The 23,916-nt window shown below is 45.6% G+C and overlaps 1 protein-coding gene across 2 annotated transcripts in view; it reads left to right on the top strand.

The window, feature by feature from the left end:
* Window positions 1-1,555: 1,555 nt before the first annotated feature.
* LOC129832924 (rap guanine nucleotide exchange factor-like 1) overlaps window positions 1,556-23,916 on the top strand; it is a 30,899-nt gene continuing 8,538 nt past the window's right edge. The window contains exons 1-12 of one of the 2 annotated variants that reach the window (XM_055897056.1): window positions 1,556-2,763; window positions 14,705-14,783; window positions 17,718-17,868; window positions 18,544-18,641; window positions 20,544-20,659; window positions 20,929-21,096; window positions 21,455-21,552; window positions 21,767-21,889; window positions 22,041-22,219; window positions 22,442-22,532; window positions 22,812-22,862; window positions 23,083-23,170. In XM_055897056.1, coding sequence (XP_055753031.1) covers window positions 2,382-2,763; window positions 14,705-14,783; window positions 17,718-17,868; window positions 18,544-18,641; window positions 20,544-20,659; window positions 20,929-21,096; window positions 21,455-21,552; window positions 21,767-21,889; window positions 22,041-22,219; window positions 22,442-22,532; window positions 22,812-22,862; window positions 23,083-23,170 — 1,624 coding nt within the window. In that variant the 5' untranslated portion in view covers window positions 1,556-2,381. The remainder of the gene's footprint in view (window positions 2,764-14,704; window positions 14,784-17,717; window positions 17,869-18,543; window positions 18,642-20,543; window positions 20,660-20,928; window positions 21,097-21,454; window positions 21,553-21,766; window positions 21,890-22,040; window positions 22,220-22,441; window positions 22,533-22,811; window positions 22,863-23,082; window positions 23,171-23,916) is intronic. The other variant, XM_055897057.1, reaches the window with a different exon arrangement.

Raw genomic sequence — 23,916 nt, forward strand, 5'->3', positions numbered from 1 at the left:
TCAAGAAAGCAAAAAAGAGACCATGTTTGTATGTGGCTTTATTAACTCAATGCTTTAAAAACATATTTTTTTTTACATTGTTTGCAAACCGATATGTGACATGTATTAATGCCAAAATAACAACAATCTTTTTTTTTGCTAAACAGGTGGGGCTATTTAGTTTCCATTTCGTAATTTTAACTACCATTTAATCCAATAGCAAAAATACAGGGCACATTTCAAAGTTTATGTTTGAAGCACAGAATATAACAAATAGTAAATGGTATATATACACTGAGCGAACAAAACATTAGGAACATATTCCTAATATCGAGTTACACCCCCTTTTGTCCTCAGAACAGCCTCAATTTGTCGAGGCATGGACTCTACAAGGTGTCGAAAGCGTTCCACAGGGACGCTGGCCCAAGTTGACTCCAATGCTTCCCACAGTTGTGTCAAGTTGACTGGAAGTCCTTTGGGTGGTGAACCATTCTTGATACACACAGGAAACTGTTGAGCGTGAAAATCCCAGCAACGTTGCAGTTCTTGACACACTCAAATGTGTGTGCCTAGCACCTACTACCATATCCGTTCAAAGGCACTTAAATCATTTGTCTTGCCCATTCACCCTCTGAGTGGCACACATACACAATCCATGCCTCAATTGACAAGGATAAAAAAAAAAAAAATATATATATATATATATATATATATATATATATATATATCCTTCTTTAACCCATCTCCTTCCCTTTGTCTACACTAGTTAAAGTGGATTTAACAGGTGACATCAACAAGGGATCATAGTTTTCAACCAGATTCACCTGGTTAGTCTATGTCATGGAAAGAGCAGGTGTTCCTAATGATTTGTGCACTCAGTGTAATTTTCTATACAGTATTTGACTAACTTGACATGCACCATAAAAAAAAATTGTATCCAATGGCAGGTTGTGAGCATGTTGAGAAATATGTCAATCTTAGAGTTTCATTGTTCTTTTACAGTACATACTGTACATAGGACAAATCTTCAGAAATAGAAGTATTGTAAAGTAGTTGGCTATTGTCAAAATGTAGCACGGTGTTGTATGCCATTTCTGCTCCATGCGACATTGTACAAGATCACCGTTTCTATGTGACTTGTCGACTGATACAGTATCACCTGTCTCTCTGCTTGAAACGTACCCTTAGTGCCGGGTCGGTATTCAGCCATGATTACTACACGTTTAGATAGCTGCGTAAACTAACCTATCAATCAAAGAAGGTTTAGCTGACATGGGCTAATTGAGTGATTGTCAGTGAATGACATAATTAGAGGGCAACTGCTGATGCACAACTACATTTCGAAATTGCACCTTGTGTATTCTACTATTCTAACGCTAAACAGTAAGTTTAGACCCCAACTGAGTTCCCCCTTCAAAAAAATTTAAACGTTTGTTTTTGTTGGTCGGGGCCCCCTAGCGGCCGGGGGCACTAGACAACCACCTATATCATGTATGCCTAGGGCCGGCCCTGGTTTTCAGTGGGAGTGAGCAGCTGCCATTCAGCGGGCACTGAGGAGTACTGACTGCAACAAACGCGCAACTGCAGATGAAGGAAGGAAGGAAGGAAGGGAGGGAGTGAGTGGGCGAGTTAATATAGCAGCGGTCCCAAATACAACACATTCACACTCTTCGTGGGTGTGTGTTTGTCCACACAGAGCTAGAACCACTGCATTCAATAAGCATTCAAACGGAGAAGGGGAGAGGGAAACACTGGTACTTATCTGAACAAGCTCCCACACATGCTGAGGGGCCGAGGCCATTCCCACTGGCGATATTACTGCAGTAGATTGCTTTGACGCCAGCACCAAGACATACGGCAGAGACGCGTCGCATTTGTCGCTGGTAAAAAGCTACCGGGGCGCCTATTTACCACCCCCCGCTGTTATCCTTATTTTGTTTCGGTTTATCGCACTGTGCTCTGCTGAGAGTGAGAGTTCGGCACCTTGCGTTCGTCATCCAGTGTATTTTGGCCGCTGCTTGAAACTGACAAACATTGTTCCTTGACGCGCCCGAAACGTCTGCAGAGGTGGAGGAGACGCCAGGGAGCGGTTGTTGTGGAGCAGGTTGGGATATTTTGCGATAAATGCCACTCAGCCAGAACGTGCAGTCGTCTGTGAGCACGCTGTCGCCGAGGTCGATAGACTGCTGCTTCACAAATCGGATTTTTTACACTGATCTTTTAAAATCATGATTTGACAAATGGGTTAATTATTTCCATGCAAGAGCCTACTACGAAGACAGGTCAATAGAAGTACGCATGGATGCTTGTATAATGTAGTCACACAACGATAGTTCCTGCAGAGGTATTCAGTTCATATCAATAACCATCGAAGAAAGCATTTTTTGCGGTATTGTATCAAAATGCCGGCGGGAATGAAGCCCCTGGAAAAGTTTTTGAAGAAACAGACAACGGCGCTCACAAGAGCTGGTGGCTTTGGGGAGAAGGCGACTGGCACTGGCGCTTCTCGGCGGCGAGCCAGCCTGTCTCGGGTGGTTCCGTTTTTCAGGGAGACCTCTCCAGAGAGCGGTCCGGCCAGGGAGGTGTTCAGCCCGGACACTGAGGAAGCACCGTGCTGGCCCTCGGCCACTGCGGACATTAGGAGCCCGTCGCTGTCTAGCGATGAGCAAAGCTCTGAGGCGAGTCTGGACACGAGCTGGACCCCGCTGCCTGCGGACACACCGGACAACCTGGCGCTGGCGCTCCTGGACAGTGTGGCGGGCAAACGATATGGCAACTGCACAGGTAAATGGACCTAGTCAATCAACCGCATTTATGCAACACAATGCATCCACCTATTGGCCTGTCAATCATCACACTCAGTGGTTTGACTAATTCCTCAACTGTTTCACACCAAATCATGGTGTTCCTGCCTTTTCACTTTTGCAAATTAGCCAAGCAATTCACTTGTCAAAGGAATGTAGTCTATCCAGGAACCCAAAACTACCATTTGGTCCTTGATTAGGCTATATCCTAGTCTATAGGCAATTGAAAATAACTAAGCTTTTGCTTATTTTCTCCTTTTACTCATAACAATAACAGAAACCCCAAATAATCAGTCAGCGATCTATTCCAGGCTGTAGAATTTGGGATTAGGCGGTGGTTGGTGCAGAAGGGTTCCTTCCCATCATTGCCTTGTTATATTATCTGTTACAACGGTTACATAAGAACGGCTTTCCTCGTTAAGAGAAAATGAAGGTCTGTTATTAAAAGGGATGGTCCAGATGTTTCTCACGCCTCAGAAAAGAAGACCTCGCACATTGAATCATATTTACGTGTTAGCGGCACTTAAAACCCAAAACGAAACTCTCCCAAAATCTAATGTATAGCCTCTAGGGTCCAGTTTATTCAACATAACATTTTGATTTGAGCTCATGTGCATTTGTCTATTACAGTAGCAGCATGTCTTTCTGTCTGCTTCATGATCGGTCATGGAGGATCGCGCTAGTCTTCGCACATTGGCTGCCGAGTTTGTGCACTTATTTATTTATTTCTAAAAAGGAGGTCATGATTCTCATCCTAAAATACAATGTTTCTGTTGGCAGCTAAAGAGCAGACGATACAATGGGTTTAATAATGTTTTATTCTGGATTGGGCCTACATTATTATCCTAAAGGGTTTGATCCAAAATGATTTTGTATCACAAGGGATTGTGAGGAGATGAGTATGCAGAATTCAAATAATAGTATGTTGAACATTTTGTGAACCAATCCAGAAGACACCATTGCACACTTTAAAGAAGAATAATATCCGCACCCTACATATCTGTAGCATTTCTCTCCATATTTCCTGTGAGTATAACAAATATGAATTAGTGTCGTTAGCGTCAAAGATACCAGATGCATAGCCACTCTGGTTGTGTGTGTGTGTCATAGATCTATTGACTCTGCCCTTTAGACTCTCCAAATTGAAATTTGGCGGTTGTGACCAATTTTTTTAATTAAACCCAGACAAGGTTGGGGAGTAACTGATTAATCAGTTACATGTAATCTGATTACGAAAAATGAACTGTAATCAGCAACGTTGCCAGCAAAAATATGAATCAAATTACAGATACTTTTGTAAAACTAGATGATTACTTCTTGGATTACTTTGAAATTCAGGAAGCATATTTGCGCTTTAAAAAAACATTCCATTCAATTTAGCATTGAAAAAGGTTTTAAGTTTGTTCCACCTGTCGATTCTGACTCCGTTATCGTTAATTCATCTCTCCTCATTTGTCTTTCAAGCTTCCACCTGGGTTTGAAACTTCCCGATATCCAATAAGGAGGGGTCTTGCAGCGCGTTGGGCGTCTCAAATAGAACCACGTTCTACTTTAGCCAATGTGGCCAGTGAGGTTTGCATGTAATGCCTCTAAAGGGAAAAGTAATCTTAAACTGAATCGGATTACGTTGCTGAGTTTCGGTAATCCAAAATTAGGCTACTGATTACAATTTTGGACAGGTAACGGATTACAACTAGAAAGCAACCTATGAAACGCTGAGCCCAGATATGAATACAATGTAGTATAGCAACCGTAAACATATGTATGTGATGGGAGCTGGTGATGGGTTCTTGGAATGGTGCCAGAGTAGATTCCCAAGCAGTTGTCGTTGAAGGCAAGTAGGTTAGTGGTTATGATGTGATGTATGCCTATCCTGTGGGGGGTGGTTGGTGAGTGATACTCTGCATTAGATGACACCCCCGCTGTCAAGGTCTACCTTTGAGTGAAGCCTCCAGTATGTCCATTTTTACACTGCAGTTTTGCCACTGCCATATCTCATTGTGAGATTTTTTTTCCCCTCCACTGCTTATCTCAACAAGTCCTGCAGTAACAGGATTTAACCGAGTTTTCCAAGGTGGATTGCCAAGGCTTCCTGTGTAACATGCAGATTTTCCTCCCAGCCAGTCCTCGAATTCTGCTCAATTTATCTGTTGTATTGGCGCATGATGTGGGTTTCGCACACTGTAACACTATTGCCAGGTCTCTCTGGAAAATCCAATAGATTTATGACGTACTACTGTGACAGGCATTATTACGGGCGACAATGAACAGCTCAAAAGAATATGATCAGGAAATGTCTCAGAATGAACACCTGCAATTAACTGTGTGGGGGACTCTTATTGAGACCCACTGTTTAGTGATAATTCACATCAGTTCCTGTTGCTCTGTTGCAGGAGGAATCTGCTCTACCTAGGTTATTTTAGTGCATGAGGTTTCAATGCACCTCCAGCAGATTCTCACAGAACTATTCTGCTTGCGGGCAACCATCCCCCATTATGCATTGTAAAGCCAGTGTACCTCCTGTCCGATGACCCCTTGACCTCGGTGACCTGCTCCCCCGGGTCATCCTGTATGTCATCCTGTCAAACTGACTGGGCATACTTGAATTCCTCTCTCTTACTCTTGTTTTGTTTTTTGTTGTTGTCAATTTACCATTACTGTATTCTACAGGAAATGGCATATCTCCACTGCATCGTTCATTAGAGAGAAGCAGCGTAGTATTGCTCGAGATTGAATTGGCTTTGTATAGCAGCCAATGGTCATGTTGGAGACAGCAGGTGTGATTCCAGAATGCATATCTGATTCCGAATGAATCAAAATTGGAGATTGTATTGATAAATGGGTTCAAGTTAAACCTTATCTATGTGTGCTTTGAGTTTGACAACTAAATATACAGAGAACTTGGTTGTCGTACGTTTGAAGAGGGTTCATGAAAGTTCATCTGGTCCATTCCAAAAGGTCACTATTTTGTTTGACTTAAAAAAAAATCTCGGACAAATTTTTCTCTTTTGACTTAATTCACTCTAGCGAGCTGCGTTGGTGTTATAAACACTTAGGGAACTACAACCAAGATAGCTTTAAATGTGTTTAATCTCGTTTAACCTGTTTCTTGGAGGGCCGAGCTCGCTGCTGTTTGAATGAGGATGTTCTAGAATATGTAGAAAATCTGAAAAAGCGTGGCTAATCCAGGATTAGTTACCAATAGCGGACCAGATTGAGTGGACCTGCCCACCCTTACATGTGGAGCAGAAATGAATCTTTGGATTATGGATCTAGGTTGGATCTTGATCCTGATTTATATAGTCTGAATGTTTCTAATTAGGAAGTGTGTCTGTTGGATGCAAATGTGTTTATGGTGAAACGATGTCAACAAGGTCCACTACGACCCAAACACTGCGTGCTCCCCAACCCCTTGCCCCTTATGACTCCCTGTCTCACACACTCCTATCTGACACACTACCTGACAGACTTGAGTACACCACACCCTGTAACATTTTACCACCACATACCACAGTGCTCTCGCAGAGATACTATGCACCAGGCTGTCCATATCAGCGGTCCCAGATCAGTGTTGGCTGAGTGGTGCTCCAAACACCATAAACCCTCTGAGTCACTGCCCTCTGCTTGTGTGTGTGTGTGTGTGTGTGTGTGTGTGTGAGACCGAGCCGCAGGTAAAGGACAGATCAGAAGCATTTTGTCAGCCCCCTATCTAAAAAAAAAAGTCCCGTCCTTTTCAAGGTCAACGACCCTGCACTTGTATAACCCTGTTTTGCCTTGTGGTTTCATTTCTCGTCCAATCACACTATTGGTTCTAGGAACAGGCGTGTTGAGGCAAGGGTTAGGCAATTTTGTAGGTGTGTACCGTCTCCGAGTTAACAGTGGAAGTCGAAATCAAAACATTCTGTTAGTGAAGCCACGTCTGACTCGTGATACGTGTTTCAACTTGGGGAACCACATGTCTACAGTCCAGTCCCACTATTATTGTCTGACGAAAACAGATGGAATAGACTATCCTCATAATAACAAAGCGGCATGCTATAGTATTGCATGTAGAAGCACGAAACTAAACAAGATGAAGAGATTTAGACCAGTCATCCATGGGTACAGTAATGGGTTAAAATAGCTAGGGTCGATACAGGCGAGGGTGTCGGGGCACTGGAGATGCAGCAGTTGCTTACAGTACATTACATTACATGGTTGTTTTGTGTTGCAGAATGACAAGGACTTGGGGGGGGGGGGGGGGTTTGACGTTGGCTTTGATACGCGTCCAATGCAGAGGGAACATGTCTTGTGTCAAGCTCCACATCAGTTATTCACAAAGCCAAGTGGGATGTTTTAAACTAGACTTTGACTTTGCTTGATGCTCTCATTGCTTTACATTCCACATCCGGAGATGCACTCCTCAGGCAGTTGTTCTGACACTCTGAGGCACGCAGCTGCAAAGTCTTGTGGAACGAAAGGGAGCGGAGGAAAAGGGACAAAGTGCAGAGAGAAAATGGGATTGCGTTGGGCAGTGTGGGAGGGATTCTGATGATTCTTTTATGTAAAGAAAGAGGGATTAAAAGAGAAGCGGCTGCCTAGTGCCCACTCCTTTTGGATGCTTTTACATAAGGAAAGGAGGGATGGCTGACCCCCCCCCCCCTTCCTCTCTACATGCCTGCACTCTCCTCTCTTTAGCCCACGCACCTGGACCACTCTGAGGAGAGGAGAGCACGATGGGGCCCTCCAGGGCTGATTGACTTGCCTTACTTACTGTGTGTGTGTGTGTGAATCTCTGTAGGTTTTTTGTGTGTGTGTGTGTGTGCACTTTGATGCATGTGTTTGGATTTCTGTACTTTTTTAGCTTGGATGGATGTGTGCATTTATGTGCTTGCATAAGTGTGTGTGCTTGGATGTGTGTGTGAGAGAGCGGGTTGGAGCTTGTCTATCTATGTGCCGGCGTGGAAAAGAGGCTCTCCAGCACAGCACCAGTTCACATGGCAACCAGCACTCGCATGGAAGCAAGAGGAGGAGGAAGAGGAGGAGTGGGAGGAAGAGAAACAGAGGGAATGCAGGAAGAAAGGAGTTGAGTGTTTGAGAACATGAGACTTGGGAGAGAGGGAATAGAGCTTTCATAAACTATGTGGACAGTGTGCCAGCCAGTGGGAGGAAGAAGGGGACAGAGCGACCGAGCGAAAGACACTTGTTAACTGGCTTCTGTATCGTTCTCATTGAATCATCACGTCTTTATCTAGTAGCCTATCCAGGTGGGCTGATGACAAGTAGATCAGTGTAGTGGCTTCTTTCTCTGTTGACAGTTTGGTACTAACGAGTGTTGACCATCCAGAGGGAGTCGGGTTGCAGCAGCCTAGTCAGCAGTCTGACTATGACTTACCCTGGTGAACTGCTACGCCACTTGACATCCTTTGATGTGACAGGAGCAGTGGCTGTTTTCTCTGCCGTGCGACGTGCCACGTTAGGCACACACGCTCGCACACAGATGGGCCCCGAGCACGCTGGGAGAAACGCCGCTAGCCAGAGGCAGTAATAACAACCCTTCGTCCTCCGTCCCTCCCTCTGAAACACTAAATATTGACCCAGGAACAGGCCTAATCGCAGGGGATGGTAGACCAATCAACTTGACGGGCTTAGGAATCTGATTTGGGAACAGTTGTATTAGAGAGAATTGACTAGCATGGGAAACTGTCAGGTTACATTTTAAGGGACACACACTCAATCCAGGGCCGAGAAGCATACGCTCTCCAGAATGGTCCCCAGCATAAGCGCCAGAGGAAGATGTACATGCTACATGATGATAAACGGAGAGGATTTGGAGAAGGCATGAAGCCACTATGGCAGGTGCATTGTTACTTAGAGTATCCTCTGACCACACAGTGTGTAGGTCAAACATTCCAACGAAAGCATTGTGCGGTCGATTTTTCTTTCAGAACCTCGAAGGAAACGTCAGTGACGAGAAATGGAGGAAAGGTGAAAGGCATATGTTTGCAGTAACCATCTCCTCCTGAGTTATGCTGTCAGAAGGGCTCCAACAGAGACCCGTCAATCCCAACCTTCAGTTCCAACATGGTCTTTTAAATGTGTGAATAGCAGACTAAAGGTCACAGCAGCTGCGTTGAAGGGCAAAGACGTGTGCTAAGAAACTAAACTGAGGAAAAACGTCTTAGCCTTTTCTTTCTTGGCGAAGTCTATTGATTAAGGGTGTTTCCCATGGCAGCCATGTGTGTTTGTACATGTGCACTTATTTTATAGCTCTGTCACAGGGGCGTGTACTAGAGGGAGACGCCATGTGGGTGTATCGCTTAGACATCTGGGGCGTGACCCCTAGTGTTGTTTGGTGGGAGTGTCTTGGGAAAATAACAATGTGCATGAAGTGTCCTATTACAGTGGACCTATAATAAACAGTAGAGCAGTGTTTCCAAATCTGGATATATATATATATATATTTATTAGTACCAGTCAAAAGTTTGGACACCTACTCATTCCAGGGTTTTTCTTTATTTTTTACCATTTTCTCTACATTGTAGAATAATAGTGAGGACTTCAAAACTATGAAATAACACATATGGAATCATGTAGTAACCAAAAAAGTGTTCAACAAATCAAAATATATTTGAGATTCTTCAAAGTTTGCCTTGATGAAATCTTTGCACACGCTTGGCATTCTCTCGACCAGCTTCATGAGGAATGCTTTTCCAACAGTCTTGAAGGAGTTCCCACATATGCTGAGCACTTTTTGGCTGCGTCACTCTGCGGTCCAACTCATCCCAAGCCATCTCAATTGGGTTGAGGTTGGGTGATTGTGGAGGTCAGGTCATCTGATGCAGCACTCCATCACTCTCCTTCTTGGTCAAATAGCCCTTACACAGCCTGGAGGTGTGTTGGGTCATTGTGCAATTGAAAAACAACTGATAGTCCCACTAAGCGCAAACCAGATGGGATGGCATATCGCTGCAGAATGCTGTGGTAGCCATGCCTGATTCACACAGTCTCCTCTAAACAGTTGATGTTGAGATGTCTGTTACTTGAACTCTGAAGCATTTATTTGGGCTGGTAACTCTAATGAACTTATCCTCTGTAGCAGAGGTAACTCTGGGTCTTCCATTTCTGTGGCAGTCCTCATGAGAGCCAGTTTCATCATAGCGCTTGGTGGTTTTTGCGACTGCACTTGAAGAAACTTTCAAAGTTCACAAGCATTTCGCTTCACCCGCAATAACATTGCTAAACACGTGTATGTGACCAATAAAATTGTATTCAACATTTTCCGGATTGACTGACCTTCATGTCTTAAAGTAATGATGGACTGTTGTTTCTTTTTACTTATTTGAACTGTTGTTTTCATAATATGGACTTTTATGGTCTTTTACCAAATAGGGCTTTCTTCTGTATACCGCCCCTACCTTGTCACAACACAACTGACTGGCTCAAACGCATTAGAAGGAAAGAAATTCCACATATTAACTTTAACAGGGCACACCTGTTCATTGAAATGCATTCCAGGTGACTACTTCATGAAGCTGGTTGAGAGAATGCCAAGAGTGTGCAAAGCTGTCATCAAGGCAAAGGGTAGCAACTTTGAAGAATGTAAAATATAAGTGTGGATAATGCTATGTGACTGGCACAGGCATTTCCTCAAGTCGGTTGCCCTCGGATGCATATTTGAGCCTTTCTTCAAGCCCACTGGAGCGAGTGGCCAGACGAGTCTCTCCACTGCCCAAAAATGGAGGGTTGTGGTTGGGGAGGGAATGCCTCAGAGTAGCTCATGGGTGCAGCTTGAATTGGGTTAACCAGAGAAGAGGGCTTCCGCTCACTATGAACAGCAGGGAACCAATGCTGCGTGTCTGTGTTTATGTTTGTCACCGTTTGCTTTAGGGTTACTTACTAAATCCAGATTGTCCGTGCATATCTGTTGTGTGTGTTTAAAAAAAATTCCTCTGCCATTTCAACGCAGGATTGTGTATGTGTGCGCATGTGTTTTTATATTTGCCCTGGTGTTCATTTGCATGTCAATGGCTGTGTGTTTGGAGGTGGAGAATGAGAATTGGCGTGGGGAAGATGGGCAGAGGGCTGGAGAGATGCACCAGATAAGTGGAACAAGCGCCAACAGGCAGATGCACAGAGTACACACACAAACTCGCCCACACACACTCTCTACCTCTCCATCTGACCGCTTCTTGCTGAAACCCAAACACGTAAGAGAGAGCTGAGGGTGTGTGTGCGCATAGTAAGGTAGAGTACAGTCAAAAAGAGAAGGTCACCATAGAAACGGGATACGTATCACAGGTTTATATAACTGCATACCAGACTCGTTCAGTTAGTAGCTAGGGACGGGCTGAAATCTGCTTTTTTGTCTCCAATATTAAATCAAATGTATTTATAAAGCCCTTTTTACATCCTGCAGATGTCTCAAAGTGCTGTGCAGAAACCCAGCCTAAAACCCCAAACAGCAAGCAATGCAGATGTAGAAGCACGGTGGATATGAAAAACTCTCTAGAAAGGCAGGAACCTAGGAAGAAACCTAGAGAGGAACCAGGCTCGGAGGGGTGGCCAGTCCTCTTCTGGCTGTGCCGGGTTGAGATTATAAGAGTACATGGCCATTTAAGGACCAGCAGGGTCCCAGTGGTTGTAGAGGGTGCAACAGGTCGGCACCTCCCGAGTAAATATTTTGTTTTTTGAATCAGTCCCACTGGCTCACATCCAGATCCAAACCACATGTACAGCTGCTGCTTTATGAACGGTCTCCAGACCTTGTGTTGTCATGAGGCTAAATCTCCTCCCCCTCGGTATGAGGCGGTCCACAGCTGTGACTTGAACCACAACCTCCTTCCATGTCTCCATCCTGCCTATTTTCCACCCCTGAAGGGAGTGTGCACTCCTCCCCTCCCAGCCGTTGTGCCTCCTGCAGGGCCAGAGAGAAAGGGGGATAGGGTGTACTTCAAGGCTGTATGCTCTGCCCACTCCAAATCTCAAACACGCATGCATGGCCTTCACCCCCCTCCCACCACAGCCCTCCCTCTTGCCGTTTGGATGCAGGCACAGACTGTGGGAGGTGGGCAGGGAGGGAGTGTTTGTTTTCTGTTTATGCACCAGGTGTTTTGAATGAGAGAGTCTGTCATCTGTAAATGATTTGAGTTTATATGTATGTGTAGTGTCCATTTTGAAATAATCGACCTTTGCATGAGTGCGTAGGTATGCACGTTTATGTGTACATGTACAACGTGCGCGTGGGGGTGCACATGTTTTGAGATTCTGGGCGTATGTGTTTTGTGTCTGTGTTTATGTGGGAGTTGGATTTGTGCTCCTCTCCCACTCCTGTCATGTGGAGCGGTGTGCTCAATTCTAATCTGAGCCAGAGATTTTCTGCACTTTAAGCTTCAGCAAAATGCATGGTGGGAGGAGAGAAAGTGAGAGAACAGGCTTTGGTGAGAGGGAAAACGTCTTCTCACCCTGTTCCGTGCGCCGATCCATCTTCAGCACATGCTATTTTTCTCTTTGCCGTGGAAGTTGGACACACCGTGTTAGTTTGACAGAGGAGCAGGGAGATTATCAGTGGCCAACTCTCTCTGTTACCACTGTGTGGATCCAAGAGCCTGTCAAAATGGGTCTTCCCCCTCATCTAGAACATGAATGGACTGAACAGACATCACCAATGGAAAAACACAGTGGCAACCTGCCTGAGAGCCCGGCAGCCATATTGGATGAGTCAAACATGATGACTTCTCTCACATTCAGATCTATGCTGGCCTCTTACTATGAGACTTTAGAATGTAAGCTCCACATGAAACAAACAAGGAATGTGTCCTCTCTATGCTATTTGTTTCTATGGTCTCATCTGCCATACTGCACTTCATAGCTAGCTCTGTAGCGCCCTGCTGTTCCTTTGCAGGTATGGAGTTGAACGGATGTGCTATTTTCCTGTGGTCACACACACAGCTCCAGGGGAATAATGATGGGGAAGATGATTGAGACCTGCGTCCCTTCACCCCTCTTCCTCACTCACCCACTCACTCACTTCTCTTAATCTCTCTCATGCACTTTCCTCTGCTTCTCTCTCCTTTGCATTCCATTTGTTTCTCCTCCGCCACCCACGTTCACACTCTCTCGTGCTCTCTCGTTCCTCTCCTCTCTCTTTGCTTTGCCCGTCTGTTCCCGACTTTTCATATTGTTCTGTTTGCTTTCCTCTGCTCAACTTTTGCTGCTCTTTCCCCTCACTCTCCCTCTCTCTCTCTCTTTCTGGGCTCGGTCTCACTGCAGCCACTCGACGTGGCATCTCCCAGGCAACTGTGGGGAAACCAGTACTGCCAAGAGGTCGACAATACGTGGACTCACTCACTGCAGCACGCAAAGACTACAGACACACACACACGCTAGCATGCACAGTCGAACACACAATACATCATTAAATGTCATCCACACATGGACACCGACACCGTATATTACATTCATTGGAAGAGCATAATTACCATATGTAGTGGATACTTTAGGCAGGGAGTGGATCAGAAGCCTCTATTACAATCAAGCATGATGCATAGACCCTAGAAATAGAATCACACGCAGAGAATTGCTTCTGAAGTTATTCATTATATCCAATGTCACACAGTATTTGTCTTTTCGTTCCTGTTGAAATATGAAGGATTCTGTTAGAATAGCCAGGAGGAAGAGCGGTCTGAACAGCTCTTAATCTAGTAGTGATCGAACAGCCAACACCTCCATGCTGTCTACGCTTTATGAATTCAAAGCAGGTATTGCCATTCCACTGTCCCAGCCCCGCTCCAACGTGTGCCAAATTCTGTCACAGGCGCACCCACACACACCCTCAGAGGTCAGTGGGTTCCGTTTGTGACTGTCACAGTCTGGGATCGAGCATGGGGGCGGTGTGATTAGCACGGCTAGTGAGTGCGCTCTTAATGATGCACTCTGGGTAATGGAATTTGAGGCGCCACTCTTTGTGTCGCAGCTTCTAGTAATTTTCATTAAAACCTTTATTTATATATTTATATATATATATATATATATATATATATATATATATATATATATATATATATTTTTTTTTTTTTACATATCCCGAACAGAGATGTCTGCAGGCCTGCATTGTCAACATTCTCACACCCCTACCGTGTGTGTGGTGTCTTGTTGATGATTAGTGTGTTAATACCTGTCTGTAAAATACAACACTTTTATCCCATATGTCTGACCCTGTGAAGTCAGGTACCACTAGCCTGCTTATCCCCATAATACCAGCAGTAAACTAGGGAAAGTCTATCCTGTCACAATCGCATGTCACCGGTAACAATCCCTCCACACTCCGTCTACCGCTTGTCCAGAATAACAAGTTCCCCTAACCAGAGAGGAAATGGGCCTACACTTTCCAATTTTATCCGCCTCGTTTGTTGTCATTTGAAATAGTAATAACACAGCGCGAGTCATTGAAATCTCATCTGATTTAGTGGGATTGGGGGCGACTTTAACCGCAGTCCAGACGGTCTGCGACTCCTAGTCAGGGTTTATAAATAGAGGCCACCACATTGCCTCCCCTCTGGTGTAGCGCTATAGACTGCAGACTGGATTGGAGCACAGAGGACCAGGTGGCGGTTTCACTGAGACGGGATTTATCTTAGCCTCAGTAGCAGAAGCCCCCGCGCTGCGCCAGGGCCAGGGATTTAACAGCAGACAAAGGTGACGTTAAGGGATTTCAGACACTCGTTTTTATCTCTGACACAATAATCAAATTAGAGCTTTTGGGAGCATGACCGGTTAAACAAGTACAGTGGAGCTACGGCTGCAACGGCTGTAAAAGCACAGCCATGCATAATTTAACACGTTTTTTTCTCTCTCTCCCGCTCTCTTCCTCTTCCAATATTCCCTCTTTCTCTCACTCTCTTTTCCTGCCTGTTTTCTTCTCTCTCTCTCGATTTCCACAGAAACCCTTCTGGATGACTTCATGTTGACACACCCCATCTTCCTGGCATCGGACAGGTTCCAGCAGGTCCTACTCCAGCAGTATCCTTTACCTACCCTTTCCTTCCTGGACTAGCCTGGGAGCCCCAATGTGTAAACACACACACACACACACACACACACACACACACACACACACACACACACACACACACACACACCTGCACACCCTTCCCAGACATCCCCAGGAAGAATTGGGATGCAGGAAGACTCCATCCGCCATGCAAGGCGAGGGTGGCCCACTTCTGGTTTCCTGTCCGAGTGCTCGTTGGCGCCAAGATAATGCTGTTTTGTTCAACGCCGCTACTTCGCTAGGCTAATATAAACAATGGCACTGAACTAGCCTTGACACCTATTGGGACATGGACAACACGTTTTTGTGCTTTAGAAAGGGTTCTCTTTGGCATTTGAAGCGACGTGGTAAGTAGCCTAGCATATGATATTTGCTGTGTTAAAAGCAAGGGTTGTTTTTCATGGAACATGCACACAAGTGTTCAAATAAAATCTCTTGCAAATTAGCCGATTTTAAAATAAAAAAAAATAAAAAATCCTATTCTTTATGAATATTGATATTTCTACAGTATCAAAGCCATATTAGGCGACTCAGTCAGGCCGACGCTCAATTTGAGTAAGATTATCCAGTGCTGTTGCTCGTAACTTGGCAGGAGCGCTCGACTAAAGGTTTAAGAACCAGAAAACCCCTCAGTAACAACAACTCCTCTGGCTCCCGTCTGCACCAAGCCAAGGAACAGTGTTTCTGTTCTGGCACCACCACAGGGGGTTCAGTAAAGTTGAGCGACGTTCCCCGACGCGGAGCTGGGATTTGGGTCGCAGCAGTAGTGCATTCACTGGCAATGAGCCACACTGCTACTTAACGTCTGCCTAGTGGCTAACTCCGTTTCCCATATTATTACACTACAGTGGACCAATAGATATGATATTCGGCTTTTGCCGATCTACAATGGACATATTTAGAGCGATGATATTATCCTGCCTATCTCTGGCTTTAGAATCTTCCGTTCCCCCCATTATGATAACTTCCTTTCCCCCCATTTATGATCGCTCGCTTTATGTACCCATTATGTACTGTAAGTGAAGACATTCCTCTTTAGTGATGAGACGGTATGTATTCCACCAGATATTGTGTGCGTTTGTGAGTCTGTCGGTGCACGTCTGTGTGTAAGGGATAGTGTCTGTTTGTGCGTTTTTGTTAAGAGGGTGGACAGACACTACACCCCCTTTTATCCCAGAACCCCTGTTCAGTGTGTCTGACCTACATTCCCTCACGGAAGATCCTGGCTGTGTGTGTGTGTGTGTTTTAGAGGCCTGAGCGGCCCCCCAGACGACAATGGGCGTCTCGACGGAGACTGCAACACAAAGGCATTCTGGGAAAGACCGTCCGCATGCCTCGCTGCCCTTAATGCAGCTTGTCTGGGCCCTAGTGGGACGCCCCAGTGTGTGTGTGGGGAGTATGCCGGGCTCTCAGTCAGGTTGCCACTGTGTTTCGTTGGTGATGTCTGTTCAGTCCAAGTGATCAATGATCCAGCCTGTTCTCCACTGTACCTCTTAACCTTCTCCTCCCACCCTTTCTTTTTCTCTTCTCCCTCTTTTTCTCTCCATCCACACCTCTCCCTCAGTCTCGCTGGCCCTCATTCAGCCTAATCAGATCTTTAGTTGTGGAAATGTGTTTGGCTTCCTTCTGGAAATGAAAACAAAAGCTACCTCCAATTCCATTAGGAAAACTGAGTTCTTCCCTTTACTTCACACTTCACTCTCCCTGAGCAACTCATCCCAGACCCTTCACACACTCGAAAGACACATACACGCTACACTTGTAGTGGCTGAGCGATCAAAGCCCAGAACCCCGGCTATGTTGAAGAGCCCTGTGGGGACTGGGGCCAAACTCCCACACCAGCAATAGAACACAACCCAATTGAACAGAACCGAGAGAATTAGAAACTGGAGTGCAATATAAACCCAGCAGCTGGGGTTAGGCTGCTGTTTCTGGAGCTGGGAGAATTAGGCGAACAGGGGATCATAGATATAGAAATACAAGATCTGGAATGTCATCCAAGGCATTGGTAAATACTGTTCAGTGTGTGAGTTTGTAGGTCACAGGCCTGTGGTGGACTTGGATTGTGGTCTGAAATAGAGGAGGGTGTCGGGGATAGTCCCCTTAAGTTTAGCCATGAAGTCAGGTGGGTAGTCCCTTTTTATATTTAGAATAGGATGTCAGATTTTCCCCAGGTGTGTGCATGTGGGACTACTCTTTGGTGGTGAGTCCAACACAGACGCATGACGGCATACCTCAAGTCACAGAACAAAAAAAATCCGAATATCACACTAATTCTGGTGGAAAGACTCACCAGAATTAGTGTGATATTTGGATTTTTTTTATTCTGTGACTTGAGGTCTTCAAACTCTTTACTGCTTTATTTGCTAAGATGTTCTCCTCCTCCTGTTGTGCTGGGAGCTGGAGGAAAGAGGAGAGTGTGTGGGCAATGATGGGTGTGTCTGAGAGCCTTCACCACACGGCTCTCTGCTCTGGCTAAGCTGTAATTACTAGTTGCTTGTTTGACTCTGAACACTGCACTGAAATACTGTGTTTTTCCATCTGCGTGTCAGGTGACCATGGTTCTCCAGCTGTGTGTTTCAGCGAGTTTAGTTGCGTCTCTACAGGGTGTTTTCGAGTGTCTGTGTGAGTGGTAATTTTAATGTGTGCCTTCTGTTAGTGTGGTGTGTGCGTGAAGGTATTCACAACCGATGTTGTGCAACTATGATGTAATTACAAATGGTAATTTGTGCTAGTATGACATAAATCATTTTGGTGTGTATAGTAAACAAGTACCCGAAAATAGCTTTCTCCAAATGATTCTTCCACCGTCTCTCCAACTTCAACATCAATCTCCTAATGACAGCCATCAGTAGATATTCTCTGTCTGTCTCTGTGGCGTTTCTCCTTGACTCTGGGTTCAGATTTGGTGTCGAGGGGAAGGCAGGGGAGGGCTGGCCCAGCTGGGACGGGGCAGAGAGGAAGCAGGCTGTGCTGAGTGTTGCCTTCCGCTACCTGGACACATACAGAGAACTGCTGCAGGAAGAGGGCGAGAGGTCCAACAGCTTCCCCAAGGTACTTGTCCAGCACACACATGGAACACGTATGTATGTATGTATGTATGTATGTATGTGTACACACACACACACACAATAGCCATCCTGCAGGACGATGGTGTGAGATCTAATGACTTGTCAGTGTTAAACACACACTACAAGCACACACCTGCTCTTCCATCCAAGCAGCCTGGCATCAAGGCCGTGTGCTGTGGTGTTCTCTCTGGGTGGGAGCTGTGTGGAGTGTTGATTTTGGCAGCAGCCTGTTAGGGCCGCCCAGGTTGTCATGGTGACAGAACTGACTCAGCTGAGCACACCTTGGGAAGTGAGGCTTTTGGGCGCTTCTACCTTTCCTTCTACATTCACATTAAAAGTGCATCTCTGTCAGTTTCTTTCACACAGACCCCTTGGCCTCTACCACTGCTCTGTTCTGTGTCCACTGTCGTCTACCTATCTCTCTGGTGTTCAGTATCCACTGTCGTCTACCTATCTTTTTGGTGTTCTGTCTCGCTTTATTTCTCTCCCTCTCGATCTCTCCGTCCTTTCTGGAATACTGTAGATGCAGTCTGTCTAGCAGCACATCTTGTGACGAACTGCAACTGCCCCACACAGTGCTGGTAGACACAAACGAGCACACAGACAGAGGCACAAAGTGCACTCCCTCTCTGAATGTAATTTCTCTCCTCTGCCTCAGGAGCTGTATCTGTGTGCAGTCCAAGAACTCAGTCAGTTCCCCGAGCTCGTGGAAGACGTGCTGAAGCTTCAGCGCTGGACCGAGATCCTCCAATGCCCGTAAGTCACACGTCCACCCCAGCCAGATACACACGCACATGTACACACACACCGAGCCCACAGTCTTGCCGTTTCGCACCAGTCTACTAGGGACAGCTTTTCTGGTGTTCTGGGGCTGTGAAAGGCATTGCAGCTGGATGTTGCTGTGTCACTCCTCTTGGTTTAGTCTGAACGCCTTTTTATCTCACAAGTTTAACAATCACTGTTAATTAGTGTAATACAGTGGCTTGCAAAAGTATTCATCCCCCTTGGCGTTTCTCCTATTTTGTTGCATTACAACCTGTAATTTAAGTGGATTATTATTTAGATTTCACGTAATTGCCATACACAAAATAGTCCAAATTGTTGAAGTGGAAAAAAAAAACTTGTTTCAAAAAATATAAAAACAGTTACAGTGGTACGTGCATATGTATTCACCCCCTTTGCTATGAAGCCCCTAAATAAGATCTGGTGCAACCAATTACCTTCAGAAGTCACATAGTTAAATAAAGTCCACCTGTGTGCAATCTTACTAAGTGCCACATGATCTGTCACATGATCTCAGTATATATACACCTGTTCTGAAAGGCCCCAGAGTCTGCAACACCACTAAGCAAGGGGCACCACCAAGCAAGCGGCACCATGAAGACCAAGGAGCTCTCCAAACAGGTCAGGGACAAAGTTGTGGAGAAGTACAGATCAGGGTTGGGTTATAAAAAAAATCCGAAACGCTGAACATCCCACGGCACACCATTTAGATTCATTATTAAAAAATGGAAAGACTATGGCATCACAACAAACCTGCCAAGAGAGGGCCACCCACCAAAACTCATGGACTAGGCAAGGAGGGCATTAATCAGAGAGGCAACAAAGAGCCCAAAGATGACCCTGAAGGAGCTGTAAAGCTCCACAGCTGAGATTAGAGTAGCTGTCCATAGGACCACTTTAAGCCATACACTCCACAGAGCTGGACTTTATGGAAGAGTGGCCAGAAAAAAGCCATTGCTTAAAGAAAGAAATAAGCAAACCTGTTTGTCTTCCAGAGATTTGGGACGGAGGTTCACCTTCCAGCAGGACAATGACCAATGATCAAGCATACTGCTAAAGCAACACTTGAGTGGTTTTAAGGGGAAACATTTGAAATGTCTTGGAATGGCCTAGTCAAAGCCCAGACCTCAATCCAATTGAGAATCTGTTGTATGACTTAGATTGCTGGACACAAGTGGAACCCATCCAACTTGAAGGAGCTGGAGCAGTTTTGCCTTGAAGAATGGGCAAAAATCCCAGTCGCTAGATGTGCCAAGCTTATAGAGACATACCCCAAGAGACTTGCAGCTGTAATTGCCGCAAAGGGTGGCTCTACAAAGTACTGACTTTGGTGGTGGGGGGGGGTAAATAGTTATGCACGCTCAAGTTTTCTGTTTTTTTGTCTTATTTCTTGTTTTATTTCTTGTTTGTTTCACAATAAACAAATATTTAGCATCTTCAAAATGGTGGGCATGTTGTGTAAATCAAATGATACAACCCCCCCCCCCCCCCCCCCCAAAAAAAACATCTATTTTAATTCTAGGTTGTTAGGCAACAAAAAAAATAAAAAAAATGCCAAGAGGGGTGAATACTTTCACAAGCCATTGTAGGTTGATTTAATGGCCTTGGTTTCTCCTTTAGCCTCCTAGCTCACACTGGCTTATCTAACACATTGTGGTGCCTTCCACCATAAATAGGGCTAGGAGTTTCCCCTGACCTTCTAAGGAAGAACTCTGGCCCCTATTAATTACAATCTACTTACTTGCAGGCGATGGTACATACAGACCTTTTGGATCCATCCCACTGCAGCGCACAAGCCGTCACACCCAATTTAAAAACTAGCTGCCTTTGAAAGGATGCAAAGATTGACAAGACCATCTACTGTGTTTCCCTAAGCAGCTCAGAGGAGGACAAGGAGATTCGGAAGAAGCAGGTCCGCCCTCTTTTCCGCCACTTCCGTCGCATCGATGCCTGTCTGCAGCCCAGAGAGGCCTTCCGGGGCTCAGATGAGAGTGAGTGAGACACATCATACTGTGACACTTTCGGTATTTTTAAAGTTCTATATCTTGGAAAAAAACATAATTTCTCACATGCAAAACATTTTGGGACTGTATCAACAGTGGACTAATGAAGAATGAAAAATACCCAGAGATTGTTTTTGAGTGGTATTGTCCTTTTAAGGTCTTCAGATATAGGCCAACCGATATGAGGATATGGCACAGATGTTGTACACACTAAAGCCATGTGGGTGAAGTTAAAAAGGCTGTGTGTGTGTGCGTAGTCTTTTGCAGGGTGTACACGCCGGACCACTCTTATGTGACGATCCGCAGCCGTCTGTCGTGCCGCGTGGGGGAGATCCTGGCGCTAGTCAGGGAGAAGCTCCAGTACAGCGAAGACCAGCCAACCCAACCTGGCAACCTGCTGCTGGTGGCTGTCACCTCCGCCGGGGGTAGGACCACCCACACACACACGGATACAGGATACTTTAAACCTACGATTTACTTCTCGCCATACCTACTTTTGATTGGCGTTCTGCAGGAAACAAAACACATCAACAACCAAAACACCCAATCAGACAATGCAAGCTTTGACATGATTGTTTGAACAGCGATGCTTACATCCACAAAGAGGTTTAGGTTTAAATCCACAAATGACTACCCACCGCTGCTCGGAGATAATCTGCCAAAGTGATTTGACTCTATGGAGATGAAAACAGTTTGTTGATGTTCTGGTGTGTTGCTGGAATCTCTACTAACCCATTGCGTGCGTGCTGATGTGTGGTCTCATCTGTGTTGTTGTGTTCTCAGAGAAGACCGCTTTCCGGCCTAGCGACGAGGCGGTCTTCACCACCCTGGGAGTCAACACTCACCTGTTTGCCTGCGAGCCCTCCGAGCTGGAGAGCCTGGTGAGTCCTAGAGCACGAGTCATCACTTAACAACGGAGAGGAATTAAAAAGCCCTAGCTGGTGGCCGTTTTGGATAGCTCTAAACAAAATTGTTTACATTTGAGTCATTATTGTTCTCATAAAGTTATCAAAAACATGCTAAAGAGGTGAAACAATGAAGTCGCTTTAGTCCAAAGCTTCTCTGGTAAGACTTTTTGTTGTTGTTTCTCTTTAGCTTCCCTTACCTGAGGAGATCCACTGGTCGCCCGGCGACAGTAAACTCCATGACATGAGTGCTGAGGAGGTAGCCACTCAGCTGGTGGTGTTTGACTGGGAGCTCTTCAGCTGCGTGCATGAGGTCAGTGATTGGTGGAGCTGTTAGTACTGGGCGGAACCTCTGCCAAATAATTGCAAAAAAAAGGTCTCCATGATAAGGACATGCTGTGTGTGGTCTACCTACATTTTCGATGCTGTAGACTTATTGTACGTTTCTTCATTGGTATGTCCAGGTGGAGTTTGTGTGCTATGTGTTCCACGGCGAGCAGGCTCGCTGGCGCCCCCTCAACCTCGAGCTGGTACTGCAGCGATGCAGCGAGGTGCAGCATTGGGTCGCCACTGAGATCCTGCAGTGCCAGTCGCTGCCCAAGAGGGTGCAGCTCCTCCGCAAGTTCATCAAGATCGCAGCTCTGTGAGTTCTGGGTGTCTGTCAGACCTATTGAATTGTATTACAACTAGGTGTGCTGTATTTATGATATTTTAATGGTGTGTGTGTGGCCACAATAATAGTTTAAAATAGTGCCAAGTAGTGTTATTATTTGATCATTCCTAACAGTGTGTTTTATGGCGTTTAGTTTATGGTGAAGTGTGTGTTATTGTCTAGTCTTATCTAACGTGTGTGTGTGTACTCCAGGTGTAAGCAGCAGCAGGACCTGCTGTCCTTCCTAGCTGTTGTTCTAGGGTTGGACAACCCTGCAGTCAGCCGTCTTCGCCTCACCTGGGAGGTAAAACACACACACACACACACACCAGTGGAGGCTGCTGAGGGGAGACGGCAAATAATGGCTGGAAAAGAGTAAATGGAATGACGTATTTGATACCATTCCACTCCTGCCATTACCACAGGCCTGTCCTCCCCCAGTTAAGGTGCCACCAACCTCCTATGATCACATACCCCTCTATGCAGACAGTCAACATGCACATAAGGCTGACACGTCAGCAAACACACTGGCGTAGGGATTTGTTTATAACTCTGGGGACTATTTGTCTGTGGTTTGTGGCAGGGCCTACCTGGGAAGTTCAGGAAGCAGTTCCAGCAGTTTGAGAGCATTGCGGTGAGTGGCTGTTCGGGGTCTCCAAGTGGACAGTTAATGGAGCCCCTATAATATGGGCTTACTGTATATCAGGGTTGAGCTCAGTGCCATTTGTCAGTCAATAATTATAAAATAGGTCTTCTGACCTCAAAGTAAATGGCCCCAATCCGTATGTGGCCACGGGTTCATTTATAAAGGCACATTTAGTGAAGGGTGAGTGAGTGAACATGTTGTTTTTCAGGATCCATCCAGGAACCATAAGTCGTACAGAGACCTGATTGGCAGCCTCAGGCCCCCTCTCATCCCCTTCACACCGCTGCTGCTCAAAGGTGAGACAGACAGACATACACACACACACTGTACACTATACACACAGCAAGTAAATTCACACAAACACTGTAGTTCTCTCTCTCCACTACCCAAATGCACATGTTCATCGCCACAAAGATGCATCTTTACTAATACAGAACACACCCTCACACACCCCATCCACACAGGCTGCCATTGGCTCAAACCACAGACTAAATAAGTGACGCCGGGCCGCTACTCAGGGTCTCTCTCTGGCCATGGACACGCACACAAACCAAAGCTGAGGAAACGCTACACTGTTTGTGTGTGGTGCTGAAAACGGGCACAAACCTCTACAACCCCCCTCAAACACACACTCACTCTACCCCCCAGATGTTGTCCAGATGTGAGCTCATAACATCTCTGACACACACACACACAATGCTGATTAGAAGGCAGCCTTTCAGCCCCGCCTTGCTAATTAACACCCATAGTTAATCTCTCCATCTCCTTCAACCCTAGCCTGGGTACCAGTCTCGTTAGCTAACATTCCACTCCTTGTCATTTGGAATGGCAGTGGAATGTTAGCTGGAGAGAATGGTGCTCAGGCTACCTCCACCCTGCACACACACAAAGCTCAGCATGCTGTCTCCCTGCTGGGCAACACAAGTATGTGACGATCATACTCGTTTCATGTTAGATGTAGCCGATGCTGGAGTCCTCATGTAACATATTTCTACATCCTCTTGAGGAGTGAATAAAGACTGCTGTACATTCAGTCATACAC

Source organism: Salvelinus fontinalis, chromosome 34, assembly GCF_029448725.1.
Source record: "Salvelinus fontinalis isolate EN_2023a chromosome 34, ASM2944872v1, whole genome shotgun sequence".
Classification (NCBI taxonomy): domain Eukaryota; kingdom Metazoa; phylum Chordata; class Actinopteri; order Salmoniformes; family Salmonidae; genus Salvelinus; species Salvelinus fontinalis.